At 54.0% G+C, this 13,739-nt stretch overlaps 1 protein-coding gene across 10 annotated transcripts in view; it reads right to left on the bottom strand.

The window, feature by feature from the left end:
• Ntng2 (netrin G2) overlaps positions 1 to 6,861 on the bottom strand; it is a 63,545-nt gene extending 56,684 nt beyond the window's left edge. For 2 of the 10 annotated variants that reach the window (XM_028883314.2, XM_037204619.1), the window contains exons 1-2: positions 5,847 to 6,861; positions 1,213 to 2,277 (exon numbers count right to left, since the gene is read on the bottom strand). In XM_028883314.2, the coding sequence (XP_028739147.1) occupies positions 1,213 to 1,425 (213 nt within the window). In that variant the 5' untranslated portion in view covers positions 1,426 to 2,277; positions 5,847 to 6,861. The other 8 variants (XM_028883308.2, XM_028883312.2, XM_037204617.1 and 5 more) reach the window with 8 other exon arrangements.
• Positions 6,862 to 13,739: the final 6,878 nt, after the last annotated feature.

Here is a 13,739-nt window from a genome sequence, read left to right as displayed (position 1 = left end):
CTGGGGACACCAGGTTGACTGTGCAATAAACCCAGCTTTCCCCAAGGACACTCAGAGGCACCGGCCACCTGCAGGGGGACACTGAACCCCCTCTTGCCGGCTCCCCTGACTGCTCTGCCCAGCCTCCACCAGGGACTGGCCTGCTGTGTGCTGCAGGTTCAGCTTAACTCAGCAGCTTCCCCACTTTGTGCTGTGACCTTGGCCAAGGGCCTTCAACTCCGCTCTCTCAGTTTCTCTATCTCGAGGACCAGAATGAGCAAACATTCGGGACCCCTTCTCCGTGTCCAGTCTGATTTTGAACAACATGTATCCATTGAGCCTTGACCTCTTACAATCACCCTCGGCGTACTTTATTAACACACCCATTCTTCAGCTGACAGAGCAGAAACCCGGAGAGACCCTGGTCTGACCCTGGTGAGACTGCCATTCAAACCTTCTGACTTTGTCCAAGGTAGAATCAGCCTGGTGGAGCCCAGGGAAAACCCCACAGAATAGCAGGCCTTGGGCTCTCAACCCCAAATTCCTGGAGCTCTTGTCAAACTCTGCTATTACCAGAACCCTTAACATTGCCCGAACACTGGAGCTCCCGCTAGCTTCAAGGCACCTTCTTCTCTAACTAGGCTCGGGTGACAAGGCCTGAGCACCTGCCCCTTGACTAGGGGACAGCGCTGGCTGAGGTGCTGGCTGCATTCATCCAGCCTGATCTTCTGCCCCTGTCTCATGAATTCCTTCCAAGCCCCCCCAGAAACCGCCCTCTGCAAAATGCCTGGTTGGTGCTTGGTGCGAGCTGGGTCATGATGCTATGCACCCCACTGGACTGGGCAGGCCGGGAGGGTGGGGTGCACCACTAGAGGGGTGAACCCAAGCAGGTGGAAGTGTAACCTTGCAAACAGTACCCAGCTCACTGGCCTGAATGCTGACTTCCTGTAAAGGAGGAGGGGCTGGCTTTGAGACAGGAACTATGACTACTGTGAAATTCCTGGCAAGAAAACATCCCAGGGTCAGCTGGCCAAGACTGCTTCCACCCACAAAATGTCACTCAGCCCCCAGGGTCCTCAGGGCAGCTCGGTTTTGGCACCTTTCCATGGTGGGATTTGGAGCTGGTCTTGTATTCGTGCCCTCTGGTTCCAGTCAGCCACCCCGAGGTCTTTCTCAGCGCACCGTCCCCCCAACCCCTCAATTCAGTAATATAGAAGCAGTAGGCTGACTTACGTGGGAGCAGAACCTTTCAGGGGGGTCTCCGCACGTGATGCCTGAGGGCTCCACTTTCACCTTGACATAATCCTTCAGGCGCATCACTTTGGGCTGGCAAGCATAGAACTCCCAGGTGGGGCCTTCATCTGTGGTCACCCAGGATTTGCAGATGTCATAGTCCCCAGAGGCCGTCGGAAGGCAGTGCAGGAAGAGGGCCAGCAGGTGCAGCATGGCTGCGCAGTCAGAGTGGGTGGGGCCCCAAGGGGCACCGGAGAGGTGGTGGTGGGGTCAGGGGGGACTCGGGGCTTCAGCATGGAAATGCCACATCTACCAGGCAACGGTGGCTGGGATGTACCATGGACTTGAGTACCGCAGGCTTGCCAATGGTGGGAGCTTGTCTTCTCCAAATGGCCGATATGGAAAATCCAGAGCCAGCGTTTCTCAGGCTGCTGATGAGCAGATCAAAAAGTTGCCTGTAACTTGGCGTCCTCCTAACCTTGGCATTACAACCTCCCCTGGAGGTGAAGCTGATCAAATCGGGCAGGCTCTCAAATTGTGACAGTGGATGGAAATGGGATAAGGAGGAAATCCGAAGGGATCCGGCATGGGGCTGGATCAGATTGCTTTTAATTTTTGTCCTTCCAATCAATTCAGGCCTTTAAAGAGCCCTTAATGTGTGATGTGCTCAACACGACTGCATAACAGCCCTCCAGCCTGCATGGCGAAGATAAAATAAAATCAGGAGGTGTACATGTTAGCTGGAAATGAGTCCCCTCTTTGGGACTGGACTTGGCATCTCAGACCAATAAAAGAGATTTCTTTTCGTATGGGCTGCAACTGACAACAATTGTGTGGCTAGACTAGACAATAAAAAAGCCACCGAGGTGTTAACCGGAGAGGCCATTTGCCTTTGCTCTGGTGGGGACAGGCTCGAATGGGGGCTGGCTGACCTTGGCTAGTAGCCATTAGCCACTCATTGGGAAATTCCTGAGACTTCAGCTCTCACTCCATCCAGGTACCTGGGCTCTGGCTTGGCTTTCATTGTGAAGGGAGAAGAGAGACTGTGTTCATTAGCAGCAACACCTGCAACAAATTAGAAGGGGGTGGGTGGGTTAGAGACACAGAAGAACAAAAGCTCTCTAGCAAAATGCACACACCAAAAAAAAAAAAAAAAAAAAAAAAAAAAAAAAGAAAGGTTGTATTAGCGAGATCTCCAGGAAAAGCCGGGCTATTTTGTTTTTAATTAATATCGGAGTTGCAGGTTTAGAGATGGGCATGCTATTAAGAAGGCGGTGAACCTCCTCATCGTTTGTAAGGGCGTTTGTTTGGTAAGGGTGTTCCTTCTGGAGGGCCGGGAACTTTCTACAGCATTCCCAAGAGCTAGTGTTTAATAGCTACTTTAACACACACTAAGTCGAACCAGTCCCAAAGCCCAAGTTGTTAAGGAGGCAGGAGCACCCAACAGAGGGCCCGCCATTACTGCTGCAGCCCCGTAGGGAGGTCTCTGTGCGGGCCACCAGCAGTCTGCTCCCCAGTCACCACACAATGGGAAACCATGAATTAAATGAATTAACGGCGAGAAACTAGGAGGCCTAAGGCTTCCCCGGGAATCAGAGTGCTTTGTTGTGTTAGATTTTCTGACCAAGGCCAACAGTTTGTAATCATTTTAGGAGTGTAGCGTCTATTTTAAGCCTGCAGTAATCATTTAAAAGCTAAAATAAATATAGCTAATAGGAGTACTGCGTCTAGAAACATATGACTCTAGTGTATTCCCAGGCGTTTGCTACATCATGGACGAATCTGAGCCCGCCAGCATGAGCTCCCCGCCAAAAATAAGCTTTGCCAATAGGGTAAAGGTTATTGCAATGGATGTAGCAAATAAATAAATAAACAAAGTCTATGTTATTAATTATTCTGGTTATAGTTCTCACAGTCGCTGAGTTTAAATTCCTAATCCTCACATATGGTAGCCTGACTCTCACCGGAAGCCCTTGTCAACCACTGCATACTGAAAGTCCCAGAGGAGTTAACTGTCTTTGCACGAAATACTGTCACCCAGACACAAGTACATCCCTGCCCCCAAATGACAAGGCAGGTGCATTTTGGTCCAGCTTGACTGCTGAGAGCTTCTTGCTCAGGGGGAAACCCTCAGCTAGTACTCTGCTCAGGCTGCAGTGGGCCTCATCCATCTAAGTTAAGACCGCCCCTGCCCCCTCTTGGGATGAAGGACTCCTAATATAGATGAATGAGAACCCAGCCAGACCACACTTCACACCTCTCCTCCTGCTCTAGACCCCGCCCAGGGCTCGCTTCTTGCTAGAAAACTCTCTGGAAGAACGTGACCAAGCGTCAATTTTTTTTTTTCAGCCTGAGAAATGTAGTAAAAATAAAATAGCGCGGGCCCCGGCAATGGTTTGGACGTTTCCAGCCAAGCTCTGAGCTGCCCAGAAAACAGCATGCCCCTAATTAATTCTTCCAGCAGCCGGCTCCCGACTGTTCACTAACAGGTAGGGCGCTCCTGATGGCTGGGGACGACCAGAGAGCCGAGCTGCGGCGGCGCACAAGGCGGGCCCAGCTGCCGGCTTCATCTGCAGGGCCAGAGGCTGCTCCTGGCTGGGACAGCGCTGAATTCCGGCCCGTGTGGGAAGGCAACGAGGCCCTGAGGCCAGAGCCCCAGCGAGCTGCAAGCGGCGCAACTCGCAAATCTATTAATTGCTTTGCCGTTTTGTTGGCTTAAGGATCACACATTCCCTAGAAAATGGGGGTGGGGAAAACAACAACAAAATCTGCCAGGGGAAAATGTGTTTACAACCCGTCAATCATTTGGGCGTTGCTGGCATCGAGGGGGCACTGTGAGCTCAGCACTCGAAAATTACAGTCGATTTTTGCCAAAAAGAAAACAAGGGGCGGGGGACCTAGGCAAGAGTCCGCGGAAAAACGAGGTAGATGGCAGGGAGCGAGGAGTCAGCAGGGGAGAAATTCAGAGTAAGAGGTTGCATCCTTGCGGATCGTTTTCTCCTTGGAAAATAAATCTTCACCTGATATTATTAAGAAACTGCAGCTCTCTGAAACAAATGGAATCAATGCGCTTTATTTTCTTTTAAGAGTCCTCAGGAACCGAGGGGGGCTGATAGCCTGGGTATTAAAACCCGAAAATTAGATTTTATCAGGATTTCTGAACTCAGATTTCTCTGTCTTATTGAATTAGCGCCTTTCGGAGCTGGCCGGGCTGCCAACAGGCTCCTGCTGGAGTCTCGGGCTGCGCGCTCTCCCAGTCAGAAACTTGCCTCTGCCGGGCGCAGGGTCCCTGGGGATCGGGGTGGGGTGGGACCTGGAGGGGGGCAGTCCACAGGAGGTTTATTCTTCCACCCAGGCTGGACAAAGGGTAGGAGGGGTGCGTGAAACTTGCTTTTGAGGAGGAATCGGGAAGGAGAGAGGAGCCCCACCGCCCGAGATTACCTTCCCCCTTCGCCGTGTCTCCCTCCTCCCCCCTCACCGCCCTGGACTGCCCCGCGCTCACCGCTGCCTTAGTGGACGTCCGGGTTCAGGTGTCCCGGTGTCCCCAGCTCTGGGAAGAGAGCGTTCTCCAGACCTCTGGTTTCTCCCTGACGCCCTCTCAGCGGCTGGGGAGCCCCGAAAAGTTGGGCTGTTGGGGGCAGGGCAGAGCACCCAGCTCTAGGACGCGTGGCTGAGGCCGCCGCGGGTAAGTCCCCGAGGACGGGCGGGGCTAGCCTGCGACCCGCAGACACCGAGGAGTCTGGCTGAGTCCGCGCTGAGCTTGGGGCGCGTAGACAGTGGCGTGCACTGCACTCGGAGCATAAACCGCCGCTGCATTTTGCTTTTCCGAAGTTCGGTGCAAACCGCCGGCACAATTAATAATCGCGCCTTTAATAAAGGCCAGGCCAGCATCCAGGCTGCCCCCTCATTTGATATCACCTCCCTTAATTAAAAGACACCGAGCAAAGCGCCTTGGAATTATTTGCATTCTTTTGCCCGGCGCGCAGCTGCTCCGTAGGGACCCTGACGCCGCTAGCCCCCCAGCCCGTACCCACAACTTACTCCGAAGCTGACAGACCCGAGATCCGGCTCCCGCCTTCCCGCGCCTCTGCTCCCCCAAGAGTGTGACTTCACACCGTGGTGGAGCTCCCCTCTCCACCTGCCGACCCTCTTCCACAGCACCAAAGGAAGTTTCTAGCCTGCCTGGCCAAGAGTTCTCCGTGCGCCTTTAGAGCCCGGAGCCGACTTAAATTAGGGAAGGGGAAAGGCGGCGGAGAAAGGTTAATTTACTTTTCATGAACACAAGTAAGCAGGCGTTCTTGCAACGGTCCATCCCCTCCCCACACAGGCGCACAGGATGGAAAATGATGGGCTGGGTGGCGGGGAGCCCAGAGGGAAGACGAGCTACTCTACTTCTTAAAGATGCTGCACCGGGCGCGCGCACACACCCCTCTTCCGCGGCTCCAGTCCTCCGCTAGTAGCAGCCACCACCGAATAACTTTGCATCCTAGCCTCGGCTGGTTGGCCTGGAGTGACTCCCCGGCCCGGGGAGAACTAGCATCGTCACCTAAGCCTTTTTAAAATGAAAGCACCCTGGGCGAAGCTGCGGCGCCTCGGTCCCTGCCCGCCGCCCCGGCGCTCCCGGTTCGCCTTACCCCGGCTCGGAGCAGCTTCCCGAAGCGAGCCCCGAGAGGCCGGAGACCGCCACCCTCTGGTGGGTGCTGGGTGGGCTCACTCCTGCCCCGCGCCGCCGCTGCGGTGGCCGCCGTCAGATCGGGGCTAGGAAGCCCTCGGGCCGCCAGGGGGCCCGCCCGCAGCCGTCCGGGAGACGCCGGCCAGGGGAGGGGGCCAACTGCGCCGCCCGCATAGCCCGCCCGGGCCGAGCGGGAGGTCGCTGCTAACAAGTGCAAACTTTTGGGGGCCCCTGGGCAGCCAGGGGAGGACCTGCACGCGCGCCCCACTCAGCCCCCGGCCCGGGTGGGCTTCGCCGCTGCTGGTCCAGGCGCCCGAGCATCCCCCTGGCGCGGCGCCGGCCAGATGGCGGGGCGCCTCACCGCCCCCCTGCACTCCGCTCCAAGTTAATGCCGAGGCTAAATCCTCTTGCCATCACTCACGGTCACCATCGGGGCTTTTATCTCCCGGTCTGATCCGGGCTGCGTAACTTCCTCTGTGTGGCTTTAACACACCATCCCACCACGGAGCAACGGTCTTCTTAAAGGTGCAGGAAGGAAATACTGCGAGGCTCCGGGGAAGAGCCTCGGCCCGGGGAGGGGCGCGGCGAGCAGGGGCGTCCCGGCGGGCCCTTGGCCAGAATGGCCCTAGCAGGGGGCCGCCGGAGTGAGCCTGCTGTGGGGGGTCGCTGCCTACACATCGCCTGGCGGCCGGGGGACCAAGCGGTCCCTGAGCTCGGGGTGCATCCTCAGCGGACTCGGGTCAGGCACAGTAGAGCGGCATCTCCCTTCTTCCCAACTGTGGGGCCTGACTCGGTGCCAGCGCCCAGGGGTGTGGGGGCTGCCCCATCGGCACCAGGGAGGGGGCCAAGTGAGTCAGCCCCCACCCCCCACAGCCAGGGCTCTAGGTTGCTGGCTCCTTGGTCTCTGTCTCTTTCTCTCTCTGTGAAGCGCTGCCACCCAGAAGGCCCTGAGCAGTGGGTAAAGGGGTGGGTGGGTGGATTTGGGGAGCTGGGGAGGGGGAGCGCTCTGAGCGCACAACCAAAGCCTGAATACCAGCTGACACATCGCCGCCTCCAGCCTGATGGGCCCTGCTTTTGACGGAGAAGCCAAGCCAGCTCTGCAGGGAGCGCAGAGTAGGGGGGCAGGAGGGCCCTTGCTCAGGAGCTCTCAGCTTCCCTGGGGCAGGCCTGGGAGGACCACGTGGGAGGACTCCTGCAGAGGCCAGGCAGAGGCCACTGAGTTTGGCAGCGCTGGGGCAGCCCTGTGCTCTCTTCAGCCCCCTGGAGGCTTCCTGCCAGGCTGCCTCCAGGCCTGTAGGAGTGCATCCTGCTCTTCCCAGGGGCGCTTGTGGGTCTTCTTGGGTGCTCCTGGCTTCCTTGGGGTGGGTTCTTGCTGCAGTATTCACACAGAGATGTCATTTGGATGCATCAAGAACAAAGGGAGGGCTTGGGGGGGAGATGGGGCGTGGGTGGGGGAGACAGAGAAAGAGAGAAAGAGAAGGAGGGAGGGAGAGGAGAGGAGAGGAGAGGAGAGAGGGAGAGGGAGAGGGAGAGGGAGAGGGAGAGGGGGAGGGGGAGGGAGAGGGAGAGGGAGAGGGAGAGGGAGAGGGAGAGGGAGAGAGAGAGAGAGAGAGAGAGAGAGAGAGAGAGAGAGAGAGAGAGAGAGAGAGAGACTGGTCCAAGGTCACAGAGGGTGTCAGAATAGATAGGAGCAAGATAAGCTTGCACCTCAGTGCCCCACCCCGATGCCAACACTCACATCTACTTTAGCCCTTCCCTGTTCTCAGCATCCCCCCTAAATCTCCAGAGGGTTGTTGTGTTGGTTAACATTTGTAACATCTTGGGACAAAGCAGGCAGAAGATGCAGAATTGGAGATTATCATTAGTAATAATAACGATGATAATGACAAACATTTATTGGACACCTTCTGTGTCAGACTCCATGCTCAGCAGCCTGTGTGTGTTGGTCCCTAATTCTTCTTGAAGCCCTGTGACCAACCCCTGTTAGCAAAATGTCAACCTGGAGCTCAGAGACCTTAAATAACCTGGCCAAGGTCACACAACTAAGCATGATTTTGTCTTGAGAGGTAGATCTCAGGTTCTTAGTTGGTGTTCCGCCACTGGCTGACTTGCTGGTAAATGTGTGGTATGGCACAAGTAGCTTCACAGCCTCAGTTTCCCCATCTGTAAAGTGTGAATGGCAAGACTTTCCTTTCCCGAGTGCCTACTTGAACATGTCCTCAGGTTTCCGAGAAGAGCCACCCCACCAAGCTGATGCCGGACAGCGCCCCCCTCCCCAGCACACACCTACTCCCTGCCTGGCCTCAATGTCTCCAACTGGAGGAAACTCCTTGGAGGGAGGAGGCAGATCACAGCCTCTTGGGTTATAAGCGTTTGTGCCTCAGGCAGCAGCGAAGGGCACACCGTGGGGCTTCTGCCCAGGGTGAGTGATGACCCAGCAGGTCTTTGGCCTGCTGTCACCCCAGGCAGGGCCATCCATCCCCAGCAGGGCCCTGCTGCTACAGAAGACAGTGACTGGACACTGTCAGGATCAGCCAGTAAGGCATGCAGGAGGCTGCTTCTAATTCCCAGTCCCTCTGAACACCGTGAAGGGATCCTGGGCTGGTCCTGCCAGTGGGTTCCAGGATGGCCCTTGTGACCCATGCATGCAAAGATCTTGCCACTAAAATTACAGCACAGTGGAAATCCACATGAGCTCTGTCGGGATATTGGATTTTCTGGGCTCCCCGCCTAACTCCCAGCTGCATGCCTTTGGGGAGAACTCTTCCTTGCTCTTAGCCTCAGTTTCCCCATCTGTGTGAAAAAAGGATTGGTCTGGGCATGCAGTCCCTGCTCTGCCATCCTGAACTGGCCACCTTCCACAGCAGCCTCCAGGGGAAGGCATTCCTTTCAAAGGATAATAGAGTGCCCAGGAATGAATAGGATTCCAGCCATGTAGGGACCAGGTGGCCCGGCCCCCGTTCATTTCTAAACTGCATTAAGGTGCTTTCTGACAAATGACCTTTCACTGGCAGAGAAAAGCAGCTGAGCACCAGGGGCAGAAAAGTGTTAATGAACACCCCCACCAGAATCATCGATGACTCCCCTCTCTCCAGAGGCCTAATCATCTTCATTGGTGGGACTTTGCCTTCAGTGGACTGTTGTAATTTGAATTGTGTATGTGAAAATCTGTTATCGAGAGGCATCACAGAATAATGCACTGATATTACGGCACCTGCCTTTATTTTTAAAAAAGGATTTGTGTCTAAGTGTTTATGTGTGTGCATCTGTTTATGTCACACACAAAGAGAGAAGCTATACAAAGACTCTGAAGACATCTATCAGTCCATAAACAGGGGAGATGGGGAAAATGACATGCTTTGTTACAGATATTTGCCAATGTCTTCCAAATCCTTTGCAATCAGGAAGTAAACAGAGAATCAAGGAGTAACCGGAAATTATAAAGTCACATGGGAAAATAAGCTCCCAGCTCTGCAGTGAGAGGTGATAGATGAGGTCCCGCCCTCTGGGGATCTCAGAGAGAAGACAAGTCCCAGCACAGACAGACAGAAGGAGGGACAGATCAAAGGAACTCATGCCACAGAAGGAAGTCAAGCCCCAGCTCAGAAGCTGCCCCTTCCCTGTTCTGGCCACACCCACAGTCACTGCATTCTTTATGCCAGACCAAAATCTGGATTCTTCAAGAAACCCTTTGTCCCTTTGACCTTGAGCAGTTGAGATAGAGATGTGAACTGGTGGCAGCTGCCTGGTCCCCATCCAGGGCCATTTAGGGGTTTTGAGACATCCCAGGGTCTCCTGCTTCTACAGCTCAGGTTGATGCAAGAGAAGGGAGAACAGGACTCACTCCCAGGGCATTCCCCAAGGTGATGCCTCCAGACAGCAGCAGCAACTGCAAGAAGCATTCAGCTCCTCCCTGCCCCTTCTCAGCTATAATCTCTAGATCATACTCCCATTAATTATTATTACCGTATTAATCATACATGTGATTAATTCAGTAATGGTGATTCATAATTGATTGCATTTTATATGGCGCCTTTCATCCACACATCTCCCAAGATGTGCACAGCCTACAACAAGGCTCACATAGAGCAGGACGTGTTCTTAGCTCGTCTGCATTTTGTTGAATAAACTTCTCTTTGCAAAGGCTGGGGGCCAATAGTCTTTGGGCGGACTGGGCTTGCCAGCCAGCCCTACTCCTTGCCCATTTCCCTGAGTACTGGTACCCTGCCTTGCCTGGTGTTGCCTATGTTCTGGGAGTCCGGTAGACTGTAGTCTTTGGCAGGCAAGTCCATCTGAGGCCCCAGATGCTGGACCAGACCAGCCTTCCTCTACAGAAGGCATGCTACAAAAGTGGCTCTGGATCAGGGCTCTGGAGCTAAGCTTTCTGCTAATGAGCTGTGTGACCCTGAGCAAGCTGCTTCCTTCCTGCCTCGATTTGCCTAAATTACTGTGGCATTAATCATATTCTCTGTCTCTCTGGACAGCTAAAACCAATTAAACACCTAGAACCTGCTGTATAGGAACCTTAAGCTTGTGGCATTATATATAACCAGACTTCTCATTCTTTTTCTGGGCCTCCCTCAATTTTCTCGCCTTTAAAATGAGATGATGGAGCCAGAGAGATGGATCAGCAGTTAAGAGAGCATATTGCTCTTACAAAGGACTTGAGTTTGGTTCCCAGCACCTACTTTAGGCAGCTCACAAGCACTTATAGCTCCAGCTCCAGGGGAAGCCAATGTCCTCTTCTGCCCTCTGCAGGTACCTATACTCATATAAACACACCTACACCCACACACCCACCCCACACCCACACATGCATGCACATATGCACCACACATTCACACACTTGAGAATAAAATCATAAAATGAGATGGTAGGTCCACTTCAGGAGTTCCTCTGAGATCCGAAAGGAACCCTGACAACAGAAGCAGTTGGGATTTTGAGGACTTAGACTTAGGCACCCTGGGCTCACAATCTTGCTTGCCGTTTTCTAGTTTTGTGACCTTGAGTCAAGGACACATCTAGTCTAGTCTCAGGCATCCAAAGACCTAAGCTTGATGTAAGGATTTAATAAGCAAATACTTGAAGTCTTTTGGCTTCCAGAAGCGATTAGCATGGAGTGACACTGCCATTTTTCACCCAGGCAGACACATGATAGTTTACTGATGGTCTCCATCTCTATCCTGCCACTAGGTAAGGTAGACCAGCATTCTCCCCCTTGTCTAGATGAGAGCACTGAGGTTGATGACTCAGTCCTTGGTTCCTTAGTGAGGGCAGGGCCCCATTGGAACCCTGGGTTCACTGACACTTGGTTTTGGTCTGCGTTTATTATTCTAGTACTTTCTTCTTGGTAACTTGGGGAGGAAGCTTGCATGGCGGTCTCTAGTTGCCAGCAGAGCATATAAGGAACCTGGAGAAGTGTGGTGCCTCCTGAAGAGCATGGACCAAAGGAGCCCTTGGGCAGCTCAGAACAGGCTGTAGATGGATGGGAATATGCCCAGCTGCCTGCCCGAGAAGTCTGATCAGGATCCCTGTAATGGGGTGGTGGTGGTCAGAATGTCACCTTCCCTAACTCCAGGCAACACTGCAGGGAGAAGAGATTGGTGGAGCCCAGTCTAGGAGGAAGATCCCGAGGCCCCTGCAGACAAATTGCTGGACTCCTTCCAGAAAGATGAAGCCCAGGCATGCCCTGCCCACCTCCATCCCAGAGACTAGCAGAGAACCAGGGCTCCTCAGCCACTGCAGATCTTGCTTGTGAAGCCTCATTGTGGGGACCAAGTGATATTCACACCCACGAGCCAGGAGTTGAGGATTCTTTGGGGTCTTGGGACAGGATGCACAGAGCCCTTGTACCAGAGAGCAGGTGACTGCCTGGCCTCACTAGGTTGCACCTCAAAAGGCTTCTCTCTGTAGGCAAATCTGGGATCCTAGCTGAGCACTTACTATGTGTGGCATCCTGCTGGGCCCCAGAGATGACAGAATCACAGCTTAGGGAGACTATCCATGCTGTCCACATATCATACAAAGGGTGACTAAGCATCTATTATGTGCCAGACAAAGGTCAATCTAGAGAGGTGATAGAACACACACACACACACACACACACACACACACACACACACACACACACACACAAATAGGGTTACATCAAGCAATCTTAGCCATGCAGCCCATGTATTCTCCAGCCCTGATATCTCCTCGTTCTCAGATCAGCAAATGAATTCCCATCATCTGTCTGTCCCTCTTTCATCTGAGGACTGTTTCTGCTGACCCTCAGCCTGGGGAGCAGAAGCTTGCCTTGCTTCCATCCTCCCTGCCTCTTGGAAGATGTGCAGGACCCTCCTAGGGTTGCCTGGCTGTAGAGCTGTTTGCAGGTGATCAGGTGGGAAGACAAAGCATGCCAGCAAGGTGGGGTGGAGAAGGACCCAGGAGGAACCTCGATCTCGCTGAGAATATGCCGCCTCCCGCTCACCCCAGCCCCACCTCTACACCCAGAGGAAAGTGGGTTTTTTCCTTATGGAGCAGGTGATCTGGGCCAGGATGGTATAGCAGATGTGCCCTTCCCCTCAGACATGTGCTGATCACAAAATAATTGACCCAGTTATAGAAATACCAGCTCTGCACCTTGGTCCTCTCCTTCCTGCTCTGCTGGGGAGCACCCACAGCACCCACAGCACCTCCACACCAACACTCACTCCGTTTTCCCCAATCACTGGCAGTGTTCGAAGAGCCCCAAGTAGGCCTCAAGCACAAAGCACCCATGAGCAAGCATGTTGTCTTCTGCAGAGGAACCACTTGAGGTGGGCAAGCTGAGCAACCCCTGAACAAAGGATGCCGCAGATGCTAAAGGCACCCACAGGGAGAGAAACATTCAGAAAGGCATCCTCTGGCAGTCTCCTTCTTGATCTCTCTCTCTTTCTCACTCACTTACACTCTTTGTCCCAAGCAACACTTTCCTCATTAAGTTGTCCACTATGAGGCCACCCCTGGCTCCTCGCTCCATCAAAGTGCTGGGATGCAGGAGCCCTTTGTCTTCAGACTTTGCCCTCTGACTCCTGCCCAAGGGGCAGATGGTGACATTGCCCTAATTGACACATCAGCAGTCCTGGCTGTGAAGCCCTGAGACAGTGTCCCTCTTGCCTCCTTTTGCCCTGGGTGGGCCCATCTTCGCTGCTCAGAGGAAGGGGTTAGGGTGGGACCACCCGAGGGTGGCAGGTACTATTGCTTTGGAAGCCCTAGCTGTTCATATTCAATTTCTTACTTAATGGCCCCTGGCCTAATGCATGGAGACAACTGAAGCCAGTGGTCTCTCTCCCTCTGCTGGCTTTGGTGGGCTTTACTTGTGATCTCTCTCTGGTCCACATTTAACTCACACTACCTCTGTTTCCATGGGGGTCCTCCCCTCCTTGGGGTCCTTATTGCCTTTCCCCATGGCTGGGGCTCCTCACTGACCCTGTTTCCTCTTGATTCCCACACAGGTTCCTGTCTCCTTCATTCAGTAAATCTAGGTAGAAGTTGGCAAAGAGCCAATGGCCATCTGACCCAACACTTTGCTTTTGCAGCTGAATGAGAGTTAGAAGGACATGGTTCCTGACACCCCCCTTCCCACCCCTATGGGGGACTCCTGAGGTTTTATTAATCTGGAAACAGTGGGGAGCTCTGGGCTTGCACTCCCTCACCTCATCAAGGCCATGAGACTCTTTGACCACACTTACAGCAAGCTTGGCATTGATAGGTGGGACCCCAGGGGCCAGAAAATAGCTTGGACTCCCTTCATTTACCCCTGTGGTCTCAGGCTGCCTGCTGTACCTCAGTTTCCTATCGGTGCTATGGGAACTGCAGCAGCGCCCCCACT

Source organism: Peromyscus leucopus, chromosome 4 (genome assembly GCF_004664715.2).
Source record: "Peromyscus leucopus breed LL Stock chromosome 4, UCI_PerLeu_2.1, whole genome shotgun sequence".
NCBI lineage: Eukaryota > Metazoa > Chordata > Mammalia > Rodentia > Cricetidae > Peromyscus > Peromyscus leucopus.
The sequence above is the reverse complement of the archived record's forward strand: the minus strand, read 5'-3'. Positions and strand labels throughout refer to the sequence as shown.